This window comes from Meriones unguiculatus, chromosome 1 (assembly GCF_030254825.1).
Source record: "Meriones unguiculatus strain TT.TT164.6M chromosome 1, Bangor_MerUng_6.1, whole genome shotgun sequence".
Classification (NCBI taxonomy): Eukaryota; Metazoa; Chordata; class Mammalia; order Rodentia; family Muridae; genus Meriones; species Meriones unguiculatus.
The window spans coordinates 117,058,581-117,072,939 of NC_083349.1; the positions used below are offsets into that span (position 1 = coordinate 117,058,581).

The following is a 14,359-nucleotide window of genomic DNA, read 5'->3' on the forward strand; positions in this document are numbered from 1 at the left end:
TCTCGTCTTCCCCCCACCGCTCCCGCCCGCTGAGCGCACTTCCGGTTCCCTAAGGCCGACCGGGGCGGGGCGAAAGCCCGAGAGCGCGCAGGCGCGGGCGGAGTCCGGGGGCGGGGAGGGGCGGGGCGCAGGCGCGGACCGTCCCGCGGCGGGCGCCTGTCTGCGGGTCTCCCGCCTGCTTTCGGGGCGGACGCGCCCGGCTTGGCGGGCGAGCGGTAGCCGGGGTCGTACGCCCTCAGGGTGGCCTTCTCGTCGTGACAGTCGCGCCGACTAGCTTCCCCGGGGCGACCGAGACTTGTTGGAGGTAGAGTGAGGGCGCGCGCTTCCTTCCTCTCTCCGTGCCCGGCGCCCCCGTGCCCCGGCGGGCCGCCCTCGGCCCTCCGGGAAGCCGCGGGAGCTCGGGGTTGGGCCTGCTCGCGGGCCGCGGGGACGCCGCTCTCCGCCGCGGGAAACTTGGCCGTGGGCTCCGGCCCGCCCTCGCGCGTCCCCAGGCGGCCCGGGCGTTGGCGGGCAGCCGCAGAGATCGGGCCGGGGCTGAGGCCGGTGTCGGAGCTGGCCACTCCACGCGCAGGCACCGTGTGGGGGTAAGGGGGGCCACTGGAAATGCCGCTGAGATCTGAATTTGCCGTTAAATCCAGTTTCTCCTAAACGCCTCTCGGATTAACCGGGCGAGAGTAAATCGTGGTGTTTGAAAGGTTTGGGTGGCATTTCTTGCCCTCCGTTACTGTGGATGGAAAGGGAACCACGACTGGGAACTCTAGAAAACAAGACCTGAGGTTAGAGAAAGGAGCTTGGGAGAATAGGGCTTGAGGTGAGACTACTGATTCCTAGAAAGAGCAACTATTTGACATTTAAAGCCAGAAGACAAGTTACGTGAGCCCTTACTACAGTTGATAGGTAATGAGTAGAAATTAGACTAAACTTGCATTTTAAAGGCCAGCTGTTCTGAGATGTCTATTCAAAGTTAGCAAAGCCCGTATTCCCTGACTCTTAAGAAGGCTGATGGAGTCTTTTAAAATGCATAATAGTATATGCAGTGGCCAGTTGCTAGTTTTAAGGGAGGCGTGGGTGATGGGAGAACCTATTAGAACTTTCCCCTAGACACATCCCCTTAGTATGCGAAACTAATTTTTTTTTTTTTTTTTTTTTTTTTTTTTTAATGTGTAGGTCTGTGTTCCTAGATTCTTTTCCTGGGATCTGGGAAATGTAGTGCTGATGGTAGAGTTCTTGCCTAGCAAACAGAGAACCCTGAGGTCAGTCCCCAGCACCACATAAAACCCAGTGTAGTGGTGCAGGCATGTAATCCTAGCACTCAGGACACGGAGGCCGGAACATCAAAAGGTTCTCTCCTACATAGCAAGTTTGAAGCCAGCTTGGGTTACATGAGGCCCTGCCTAAAGAAAAATAATTTGTCCTTTTTTGGGGGAGGATGGTGGCTCAGACCTGTAATCTCAGCTTTAGGTTAGAGGCTGAGGTGAGACAGTTTGGGCTATTTAGTGAATTCCAGGCTAGCTCAGGCTACAGAGTAAGACTCTTGTCCAAAAACAGAAACAAAAGCATTGTTTGAATAGGTGTATTAAGTTTCGAGACAAAGTTCAGAGACCGCTTGTAATTGCTTAAAAACATGCTATTGTTCCACACAGAGGCTGATAATGTGACATTACAGAGTGATAGCACCTCTTTACCTCTCAGTTCTAAGTCACAGGATTCCTGAGAGATTAGTTCAGTATAAAGCATGCACTATTGAGCTCAATGAAAAGCTGGTATAAACAGCACATCGGGTGTTAGTGTAAAACAAATTTTTTCTCCAGAGGTTGATTTTTCTGCATGACAAGACTAGAATTTTATGTAAAACTTATGAATCTTGACTACCATTTTAGTTGTTAGGAAAGTCTATCAAGATGTAGTAGGCAGTCTAGGAATATTATTCATTGGTGAATTACTACTTTAGCACGTGGGGACTGTGAATCCAATATTCAGTGACCCCCAAAAACAATTGAAGAAGTACTTCAAGAAGTAAGAGATAACCTAAAAATCTACTGTAATAGTACATGCATTTATATTTGAAGTACACAGAAAATGTTATTTTATGTGTATGGGTATATTGCCTGCATGTATGTCTAGGCACCACATACAGGCTTAGTGCCCGTGGAGCTGTTGGATACTGTCCAGTTGGAGTTATAGACAGTTTTAAGCTTCCAAGTGGGTGCTGGGAATCAAACTTGAATTCTCTGGGAAGAACAGCCAGTGCACTTTACCTCTGATCCATCTTTCCAGCACATTAGGTATACGTAAATGTCACAGTTGTTTTATATACATTAACTGGTAAGTCCAGGTAGGTGAGGGTCCACTGTGGTCAGTTGTATTATATTTATGTGTGTGTGTCTTTAAATATACAAGTTAAAGTAGTTACGTCTTTTTCTATTCTTGGTCACCAAATTCAAACTACTTTCTGTAATTTTCTTTGTTCCACTTCTAGATTGATTTCTATTGCAGAGTATACTTTACTGTCTCAGGGTCTATCCTTAGAACTCTTGAAACTCAAGTGTTTGCAAACAGAATAAGTTTATTATTCTTTCCTCTTTACAAATACACTGTTTATAGTGGTATATAGCGTTAAGTGAGAAAATGAAAACTTTTGAAGCAAGCCCAAAGGAAAATTTAGAGGAACACGTTATGGTAGAATTCTTTTTCTAATTTTTGGAGATACTTACAAGAAGATAAGGGATTGTCATTCACTAAGTATGACTATATTATCTGATAGACTCAGTTGTTTATGCCAGTAGGAACCTGGACATGAGTGGTTTGAGAAACCATTCCAGATTGGAATATGTTCTGCTGGCATCCGTCTACAGCTAGTTACTAAGTTGGTGCTACATAACTTGAAGTCTCACATTTGAGCCTCAGTTTCCCATGTTGTAAAATAAGGGCATGATTTATATGATAAGGCGATCAAAGGGTATAGTTTGTTCCAGAGCTAAGCATTGTTACTCAACAATGTTAATTCCACTTGACTGGACTTTTACCTAGTCTTTTTAACTGTTTGGTTTCACCTCCACCCCTTTAGCCCTGATAACTGCTGTAGCTTTCGTTGAGGATTTTATTAGAAACTATTTTGGCATCATTCTTTTTGAAATTTTTTTTTAATTTTGGTTTTTTTAATTTTAAATTTGGTTTTTTGAGACATGGTTTCTCTGTGTAGCCTTGGCTATCCTCAACTCGATTCATAGAACAGGCTGGTCTCGAACTCACAGACATACGCCTGCCTCTGCTTCTCTGAATGCTGGGTTTATAGGTGTGTGCCCACTGCACCTGGCCAGCATCATTCTTAGTGTATCCCAGACTTCACTATGCTTTGAAATCAAATTTGCCTATTCGTATTACCTGGGATATTGAAAGTGGAGGACTTCCCAATTTCTGCCAATCTTGAATTTCTTAGTGGTTGGACTTAACAAAATATTTTTTTGTATTATCTAGTTAAGCTTACTTTATTTTGTAATATATTCCAAACAATATGCTAAGCCAGTTCAGTACATTAAGGTTTCATGTAGGTTGAATGTGTTTTTCAGACGGGAGAGGAAGAATACAATTAGGGATATGGCAAACACAGTTCAGGGTAGATGTCTGAATGTAATTCTGCCTCAGAATATCAGTATTATTTGTGTTTATTTAAAAACAGTTCTAATAATTATAGAATTATGTAAGTCTAACTCAGTTATGCTGGACACTACTGTTAATCTCTACTTTGGCATCGATGGGAAATAGGAGTTACAGTTAAAGCTCAAGAGCCAAAATTTCACAATCCTGCAAAAACTTGTAGGATCTCATTAAAATTTCATATATATCTATATCTATATCTATATATCTCATTGGTTTTTCTTTTTTGATGATTTTCACTGTTCCTGCTTCAAGAGGAGATGATACTACTCCTTAATTTAGTAGGTTTTGTTTGTGTGTTTTGTTTTTAAGGGCTGTCGCACACACTTAAAATCCCAACACTCAAATTCTGGGACAACCTGGATTATATAGAAAGGCCTTGTGTCAAACACAAACCAAAACAACATTTTTTAAAAAAAATTCTAGATAAGTAAGTAGAATAAAATACATCGCTCTGTCAGTGGACTCAAGATCTCAGAGGAATCTTTTCCTGTTTTTTGTTTTTGTTTTGTATTTTTTGTCTTTATCTTGTTAGTAGTAATGGTCTTACTATGTTTTTTACCTGTATCTTACTCTTAGGACATTTGTACATGTTTTTGAAAGTCTGTCTTCCTTAAATCACAAAGTGATTCCTATTTAAAAAGTATGAGGATCCTTCAGTGCCTCTCAGATGTAAGTTACCTTGGAAACCTAGACGAGTGCAAATCCCAGGCTCTACCCAGCAAATAAAAAGCAGCCTCGTTACGAGTGTTTGAGTGTAGTATCTTTTGTATAGTGTAGACTTTCATGTACATTGTAAACTCATTACGCTTAGCCTAGTGTACCTCACTCACCCCAGGTTTACTTGCCGAACTGCTTTCTAATGATGAAATACTAAAGTTACTCAGACTGTTTCTGAGTGCTTTCTGATAGATCGTCTATTAGTCTTTAATAAAAATAATGCCTATAAGGCACTTAATGTTATGGTAACCAAAGAAGAATGGTTTCTCTTTGTTTAACAATTTACAAATTATTAGTAAGTAATTAATAAAGGAATAGAGAGTAGATGAGACAAAGTTTTCATGGGAAATAATGACCTGGTGGTACTTGAGGAATGTAAATTATTTACAAGCTGAAACCAACATACACTGATTCTTATTATTCAGTAATTTGGGGAAAAAAGAGGTTTGGTTTTGAAGTTTGGCTTGTATAAGAGATTTGAGATAAATACTAAATTATTTGCAGAGAAAGATGCTAATATGATACAAATGTGATTAATGGTAATAGTCGTTGGAAAATTACTGGTTTAGGTTACATCTCTTTTGGATGTTAATATATCTTGTTTTGTTTTGTTTTTCAAGATAAGCTTTTTCTGTGTATCCCTGGCTGTGCTGAAACTTGCTGCAGACCAAGCTGGTCTTGAACTGTGGCATCCATCTTCCAAGTGCTGGGATAGAAAGCATGTACCACCATGTCCAGCTGCTAATATATCTTTGATTAAAGAGACTTGATTTCAGAATGGCACAGTCTTAAGTCCTTTAGAAGTGTGATTTACCAGTTCTCAAATTGTATACAATTGCTTTTGAATCACCTAAATCTTATTTAAGACTCTTATTTCACTTGCTCTGAGATGGAGCCGGGGGTCTGGGATATCTGTCTAGTTCCCAGGGTATGAAATACTGCTTTCTAGTCTTTGGACTACATACATTCTGAACATCAAGTCTACAGATGATTTAATGGTCCTTAGTCCTCACTGCTCTAACTTAAAACAAGGGCAGTGTCTATTACCTTCAGTAGTTTTCAGAGTGTGGTGCAAGAATCTATTAAGCATTGTTGAATGCAAACTGGAATCTGTCACATAGTACCTGACGTAGGATATGCAGTTGTGTTTCCTTTGTTTCAAAAGTTTTTGGGTTTTAATTTGTTACATAAAATATTGATAAATACAAGCCAGAACTCTTTGAAGTCGCTTGTATTTTTTAAGTACTTGGTTTATGATAATCAAGATAGATTATCTAGGGAACAGGTAAACTACTAGTGTGAGGCATCACTGCTTCAAAATGTGTTTCTTTGGAAAATAATTTAAAACAAGTTTTGATTAGTATTACTTTGTGTTATAAAAGTTGGATGGTTGTAATAATTTCAGGAGGCACTGTGTCCTATATTAGAAAACTAGAAGACAGCATTTTACCAATAAAATACTTCTTTCTTTAATAGGTTTGGGAATAAAATAGTTAGGCTCTTACCAATTCCGTTACAGCCATGAATAACTGTGAGGTAAAAATCAGCAATATGTGTGATCCAGGTAATGATTTTTTATTTTTTTGTTCGTGTCTGTAAAAATTACTGTAAAATTACTCATTTACCTGTCTGAAAATTAGAGGTCTAGCTCAAGTCTTTAGAGATTAACAGCATCAGTAGGGGCACTTTTCTTTTTGGAGGTTCAAGGGGAAAAATCTGTTTCCTTGCTCTTGTAGTACTTTTTTTGCCTTTAACTCCTTAACTTCTTGTAAGATGGAATACTTATTTTTAAAAGTAAAATCGTTAGACACACTACTTGAAATTAAATGAGTTTTGTGTGATTTATTTCTTTGTAGGGGTACTTAAAAAAAACTTTTTTATATATGTTTTTTTATCTTTTTCTCCCTATTCCACCCCAGTCCTTTCTAACACCCCAACATCAGGTAGGAGAAAGGGTTACTGGGAAAGGGGCCTCAGTTCTCTTAGCTGTTTCCTCTCAGAACAGGCATAAAGCAAATAGTCTGCTGCTGTTGACCATCTGAAACAGTTCCACATCCCACACGTTTATATCCACAACAACTTTGTTTCATGCTTATCGAATTGTCTTTATATGCTATTCTTGACTTTTGTTATTGTTCCTATAAACATTTGTTCAGATCTGATGGCCAAAAGAAAGGAAGAAAATTTCTGCTCTCCTGAAAATGCTAAAAGGCCAAGACAAGAAGAACTGGAAGATTTTGATAAAGACGGAGATGAGGATGAATGTACAATTTCTTTCACAAATGGAACCTCTACTTTGGTAAGTATTGAATTACAAAATGATGTTTTTCAATTGGATTGTTTCTCATGGCCATTTTTATATGTCATATTTCATAATAATTTGTAGCCAGGAAGAAGCAGTAAGACTTTTAAATGAAAGAGCTGAGTAAAAATAGCTTCTGTTTTTGAAGTTTGTGTTAATAATTACAAAAACTAAAGAAAATGAGACAAATAACTTTCTTTAAATAAAATTGACAAACCTCTGGGGGAAAGAGAAGATATACATTGCCAGTGTCATGAATGGAATAGAGACCATGAGTACAGACTTGAAACTAGAAGCATCAAAAGACTAAAGAATATAATTGTTTTTCACACTTATAGATGAGATACCATTACATATTCATCACAGTGATAAAATGAGTGGTATCACCAGATGGCAAGAATGATGAGAATTTAATCATTTATGTATTGCTGATAGGTGTGTAAATTATTGTTACTTCTATGGAAAAGTTTTGTTTCTGTGAGAAACTATAAAATTGTACTAGATTTATCTTAGAACGAAATATAGTGTATTTTTAGTAGCTTTATTCATAAAAAGTTAAATTAAAAATAAATCCACATGTGATTTGGTGAATATCTTGTGATACATCTTTTTTATGAAATCATGCCTAGCAGTGACAAAAAGGCAGTGCCTGATAGAGGCAACAGCAGACAATTAAACTGGGTGAGAAAAGCAGTTCCCAAAATTATGTTTTGCATAAATCCATTTATTTGATATTCTTGGAATAACATGAACAGAAATAAAGAACAGATTAGTGGGCAAGTGGTTGTGGGTTGAAAGGGATGTGATTGTTACTATGATCCCTGACAAAGTATGGATCACTTTTGAGGGAAACATGGTATGTCTACACTGTCCACGTCAGTATGTTGCCCGTGATACTACACTTTTTAAAAATTTTGCTACTGGCAGAAGCTGAGCGAAGACTATACAGGGTCGTAATTCTTAATCATTTCATGTGACTCTGTAGTTATCTTTTTTTTTTTTTTTTTTTTCTGAAACAGGGTTTCTCTGTGTAGTCTTGGCTGTCCTGAACTCACTTTGTAGCTGAGGCTGTCCTGGAACCCACAGAGATTCAACTGTGTCTGCCTCCCAGAATGCTGAGTTTACAGGCATGTGCCACCATGCAATTATCTTAAAGTAAAAATATTTTTTAAAAAATTCATGAATTGTAATACCTAATATTCTACTCATGTAATGATGCAAATATTTTCTTTTCCTTGATGAGGTATATGGCTAGTTTCTAAATAATCCATAAAAATTGCTGATCACACTAAAGTGGTTTCTAAAGTTGTTAGGACTGGCAAAATCTGGTTGGTTTATTCTGGTACTTAATACCTACAACATCCAGATGAGTACTGCTGACCAAATACTGATTAAACAATTTATAAACTTGATATTGACATCTGTTTATAATATGGGAGGTTTTTTCCTCTGCTTTACAAATTTGGGAATTGTACTTTTTTTTTTTTTTTTTTTTTTTTTTTTTAAGACAGTGTTTCTCTGTGTGGCCTTGGCTGTTCTGGAACTTAATCTGTAGACCAGGCTGGCCTCAAACTCCAAATATGCTTGCCTCTGCTCCCTGAGCGCTGAGATCAAAGGTGTGCACCACTGACTTAGGAATCCTACATTCTTTAAACGTTGCTAGAAGTCACGAAGCTCTTGTAAGTGGCTGAAACAGAGTGCCAGGAGAAAAGCATGTGTACAGTGCTGCTTGAATTCTGTGTTAAGAGAAAGGAATGCCATGTTAGAGAATGAATTCCATGTTCAAACCATGGCCAAGTAGTCCTCTCTCAGGAATATTCTAAATACACTTTTGTATTTTATAGTTGTGCTCTACCAGTGCTTCTCAGCTGTAGAAGTGTTAAACTCTCCCTTTCACACTATTGAGTAAGGTCTAAATATAATATTTGGTTGCTACACAACTGGAAGACAGGTGCATGCTACCAGCATCTGTTGTATAGAAAAGAGACTTAGGATTCTGCTGAATGTTGTACAGTGCACGGGACAGACTGCAGCAAAAGTTATTTGACCAGTAATAGTTGTTATTTTTGCCAGTGTTAAGAAAAAGCTTTGTGATATACTTGATAGTTCTTTTATAGATTGTAGAATTCGTGGTTATGTAAAGAAAATTCCCACTTTATTTAATGCTGATCATTGAAGTTACTGTTGTTCACTTGCTGTAACATTTCAGTAATAAATAATTCTGATCTGTCAGATGCTTGGATATTAGTAATGAGTGTATTAGATTGATTTTTTAAAATTTCTTTGTTAATAGACTGCAGCAGAAGTTGGAATAATTGAGAGTATTCAGCTAAGAAATTTCATGTGTCATTCAATGCTTGGACCTTTTAAGTTCGGTTCCAATGTCAACTTTGTTGTTGGCAATAATGGAAGTAAGTGCCTTTGCTCTTTTTATACTCTACTTTGTGATGAAAGTGCATCAGCTTTTTGAAATAATTGACTATTAATGCAGATTGATATTTAGGTCTGTACTTTGGCTTCTCAGGATTTATTTAGTTTACACTTAAAGAAAATATTGAATCAGCTATAGGTATGTTATTTAAGTAGTGGGTATGAACATTTTCTCTGTCTTTTGTTGTCTTAGATTTAGTTTTTATGTGTATGACTGTTTGCCTGAATGCCTGTTTGTGGACCTCATGGGGGTACACTGCCCTCAGAGGTCGCAAGATAGCCTTGCATCCCTTAGAGCTGAAGTTACAGATATTTGTGAGCTACCATGTGAGTGTTGGGAACTGAACTTGGGTTCTGTCCAAGAGCAGCAAATACTGTTAACCACCATACTATCTCTCTCTCCCCTTCCTTCCTTCCTTCCTTCCTTCCTTCCTTCCTTCCTTCCTTCCTTCCTTTCTTTCTTCTCTCTGTCTTCCTCTCTCTGCCTTCCTCTCTCCCTCTCTCTCCTTTCTGTATTCTTAAGATAAAATCTCAGTCATGTTGCTCAGGCTCACCTCATACTGTTGGCCCGAAGGAGCCCCCTCTTTCCTCAGTAGGTGCAACACAGCAACCTGGTGTAAGCACAAGATAGGACACAGATGAAATTCCTTATAAATCCAAGCATGGGAATAACAATTCCTTGTAGTGATCAGTGAAATGTTTTTATGAGGAGGTTTATTTTTGCTGGTACTTAAATGAAGCTTAAAGATTACTGAAGAGTCATTTAGCAAGAAGCTGAGATGTTCTAGGCACAGATGGCTCGTTCATTCTCAGATGTTCAGAGGATAGATGTATATGGAGAATGGGGTTTAGCTCATTTTTTATCATGGTGTGTGGGGCAGGACAGGATATGACATTAGAGAGTTATATTGTATGCAACACTGTTGAGTTTAAAAGGCTTTATAAAGATTTTCAAGTAGATGTCAGAGGATAGCTAGCTAAAGAGTTTTAAGTGATAGATTGAAATGGGCAAGATTATTGTTACAGACCAGCTACATTGTGGCTGTCCACAGTAAATAAGCCAGGTGTCAGGGGTGACGGTGTGCAGCCTAGCACCTAGTAACAGTACTAGGCAAGGAAATCAGATATGTGTAGCTCCACAGTCACTTTATTTATTATTGCTGCCCTTGGTCATTCTGTGAGGAAGGAAGATACTTTTGACAGGAGACAGTGAATAGAGAAAAGGACCATTATTACAGGGAGATTGCAGAGTATGAGAAGTAAAGAAAGAATCAAGGGTTCTCAAGTGTGTCTTTATAAAAGTTTGATTTCTTTTATAAAACTTAATAAAAGAGAATTACCTAAAACATACCTGATAGTAATTAAAATAGAGTAAGAACTTTAGAGTACTAAATCAAGTAATTGGCTAATTTGGTGGTATGTTGTAGAAGATAACATGAAAAAATTAACTGTAAATATGAAATTAAAATGTAGAGTATTACATTAAAAGCTGTCAAAATATTAAAAATATGTGATTTTTTTTCTTTTCTTAATTTTTCTCTAATGTGTTTATGTTCTGATTCCAAAGATGAATCATATAGTGGAAATGACAACATTCCTACCCATGTGGAATTTCTTTATACTGGAGAGCTATTTTAAAATTTCTGTGACTAAAATTTATGAAAGGAGTAGCCACAATTAAATTTGACTGTAACGTCAAATTATGTAAATTACTTACATATGTAAATAAATTAGTTTTCATTTAGTAGTTTGATGCAACAAGATGATAGACTAAGTTTTGGGTTGGAATGATATTGATATTTCTTCCTCTTTTATTGTGTGTAAAATTTTAGTATCTGAAATGACAAACTTTTCCTACTGGTAATAGTGAGGTAGTTCTTGATGTGTAACTTACTTTGCTACCTTAGCACTGGAAGAAAATTATAACTGAATCTGTAACATATTATTCGAGGTTGGAACACATTCAGAGATCTTTTTTAATAAAGTCAGCATTTTCTCTTTATGGATCTTTCAATATGTGTTTCTTTAGGTGGAAAGAGTGCTGTACTCACTGCTCTCATAGTTGGTCTTGGTGGAAAAGCAGTTGCTACTAATAGAGGATCCTCTTTAAAAGGTTTTGTGAAGGCTGGACAGAAGTAAGTACTTCTCACATGAGCTTTTTTTGGTTTAAATTCTTCCCTCATATTTTATATCCCTATCACAGTTTCCCCTCCCTCTCTTCTCCCAGCACCTCCCCCTGCTCCAGTGCTTGTCTCTTCTCCTTAGATCCAGTACTCCTTTATTTCCCTTTAGAAAAGGCAGCCAAATATGGCATATCAAGTTGCAATATATGCAGCTCCCTCATATTAAGGCTCGATGCTTTTATTCTCTTGTAAGAAGCATGCTTTAGAACCCTGAAAAGTGGCTATCTCCACAGGAGAGGTTTCATTATTAGTCCTTTGTTCTGCCCTTGTTGCCAGCATGGCCTTCTGCTTCCTGGTTTCTTATAAGCAGATAGTTTGTATTACCTGTTGCTATTCACTGCCCACTTAAACTTGTTACTTTTATGGAAGACATGGCAGCAGCAAATTTATGTATTCTTTAAATGAGTATTTATAAATATTATACCTTTGTGGGTTATGGCCAAAACCAGGTATTACCAGTCACACTAATATGATAGGGATGAGAGCAAAGTTGGTAATGGGACAAGTTCTGCACAGAATTTCTTTCTTTGGCTTTTTGAGAATTCTAGAAAAGTACCCTATTCTCTGGTACTGCTTCTTTTACTCGTTGAATGCGATTTTAGGACCTCAGTCACAAGTCAACCGTCTGGACCCTTTAGGATAGGATACCTTGTAGTGTAGGTTGTCCTTTAATTTATTATGTAGCCAAGGCTGGCTATGAACTTCCTACCCTTTAATTATAGGCATGTTTCTTCCTGCATGGCTATATTCACATTTCTGTCAGACATGGCCTTCACATAATTGTATCAGTTGTCTAATTTGATATCATTGTGATTGGTGCTTTTTGCCCGCTGACAGCCCTCTTTCTGAGAAATCAGGTTGGTGTTGTCTTTTCTCCTCCCCTCCTCCTCCTGCTTTCTTCCTTTGCCTTTCTTTCTGTTAGACAAGGACTGTGTCACTGAGCAGCAGCTCCCGTTCCTGTTGTTTTTGACACTACCCATGGTACGTCCAGAGGGATCTTAGTTTTCCATACTAATGCCCAACTTTTGTTACATTCTCTTACACTATGTAGCTGATGGAAATTTTGATAATTAATACTAGTGCATGATAGAACATGATACAGATTTCTTTCTGTTTGGTGTTCTATCCATTTTTCTTTTTATTTTAATACTTAAAAATAGAGTAAGAATAAAATACAAATGAAGAATTCCATCATCTTATGTACATACTGCTGAGGAACTTAATGTTAACCTCAATCTAGGATTCCCAATTGATATAAAAGAAAAAAAGATACACAGAAAATCATTTTTCATTCTTGGCTTAGAAGGGAACTAATTGAAGACAGTTGTCCAGTATGTTTTTTAGTTTTATTTGTCCTTTTTGGGTTCTGCACCAATACATATTTCCCTTGGCCTTCTTCTCTAACCATGTTTTCTTTAGGACAACCTTATGATCATGCCAGATTGACAGACCATGCTCCTAGCGACATGGGGCAAGTGTATAGATTTTAGATGTAGACAAAGTAAGATAGACCTGAAATCATCAAGGGAATGACCAATTCAGCAAAAATAAGAATCTTTAAAAAGCATAGACTTTTTTTTTTTTATCAATGTCAAATGTTTCTGAGAGGAAAGAGAGAAAAGAACTCTTAATGAATTTGTTTGTTTGTTTTTTTAGAAGGCCTCACTGTTTGGCCCTGGCTGGCTGGAACTTGCTTTGTAAACCAGACAGGCCTTAAACTCAAGGATTAAAGGCATACATTGCCAGTTCTGGCTAGCAACACATTTTAAAAGTCCTTTTAGCTCTATTTAAAGAAAGGTTAGTAAAGCTACATTGTGGTTCATACCTGTAAACGTGGCGCTGGAGAGGCAGAGGCATGATGTTTGCCACATTTCCAAGACAGCCTGGACTGCTGGTGATTCCAGGTCAACCAGGGCTTTGTAGTAAGACTTGGTCTCCAAAAATTATTATTATTATTGTTATTATTATTAGCTGTTATTCTGCTTTAGTGCTTTAAGATATCTGTGTTTTCCCCATAAGGCAATTGTTCTTGAAAGTCAGTTGTTGTGTAAGTTAGTAGTTTTTAGTCTGTAGTCAAGACATGTCTCAGAAATTTATGCCTGGGTCCCAGTACTTCCCAAATTGGGCAGAGGTGTTAAAGTATTCAACATGACAGGCGGTGATGGTGTATGCCATTAATCCCAGCACTTGGGAGGCAAAGGGAGGCAGATACACCATCACTGCCTGCCTAATGTATATTTTTGTACACACACATGTGAATCTTAGTTATTCTGCTGTGACAAAACACTGTGACAAGGCAATTTATTAAAAAAGGCATTTAATTAGTTTATGGTTCAGAGGGTTAGATTCCATAGTGGTGGAGCAAAGGCGTGGTGGCAGCAAGGGCTAAGAGCTTACATCTTGATCTACATTTAGGAGACAGGTTGTTTAAGACACACTTCCTCCAGCAAGGCCTTACCGTCTATCTAATCCTTCCCAAACAGTTCCTCCTGCTGGGGACCAACTTTTGGAACATGAACTTGTGGGAGTCATTCTCATTCAGCCTACCAAATTCTTCCACTCTCTGAGCCCTGTATGCTCATAGCCATATCAGTGCAAGACACATTTAGTCAAACTTGCTCTTAAGGAACAAGCCTGGAAACAGCACCCCTTCATGGCCTCTGTGTCAGCTTATGCCTCCAGGTTCCTGCCCTGTTGGAGTTCTTTCCTGATTTTTTCAGTGAAGGACTACAATGTGGAAGTGCTCTTCATAACTTGCACAGCCTGCTTTCTTATAGAACCCATGACTACCAGCCCAAGGATGGCACCACCCAGAATTCCATGAGCCATCCATCCCCTATCAATCATTAAGAAAATGTCCTGCAGCTGGATCTAATGGATGTTTCAGAGAGGAATAGCATTAGCAGCCTTTGTAGCAAGTTCCAGGCCAGCCAAGAGTTATATGATGAGACCTTGTTTCAGGGTTTATGGGTGGGAGAAATGTGACAGAAATGTGAATATAGCCACGCAGGAAGAAACAAGAGGGTAGGGACCCTCTTGTCATCATTCTTGATTATATAATTCACAG

At 38.3% G+C, this 14,359-nt stretch overlaps 1 protein-coding gene across 1 annotated transcript in view; it reads left to right on the forward strand.

Annotated features, from left to right (window-relative positions):
* Smc6 (structural maintenance of chromosomes 6) overlaps positions 1-14,359 on the forward strand; it is a 59,461-nt gene continuing 45,102 nt past the window's right edge. The window contains exons 1-4 of the mRNA XM_021642319.2: positions 1-304; positions 6,534-6,676; positions 8,973-9,090; positions 11,139-11,244. Of these exons, the coding sequence (XP_021497994.1) occupies positions 6,539-6,676; positions 8,973-9,090; positions 11,139-11,244 (362 nt within the window). The 5' untranslated portion in view covers positions 1-304; positions 6,534-6,538. The remainder of the gene's footprint in view (positions 305-6,533; positions 6,677-8,972; positions 9,091-11,138; positions 11,245-14,359) is intronic.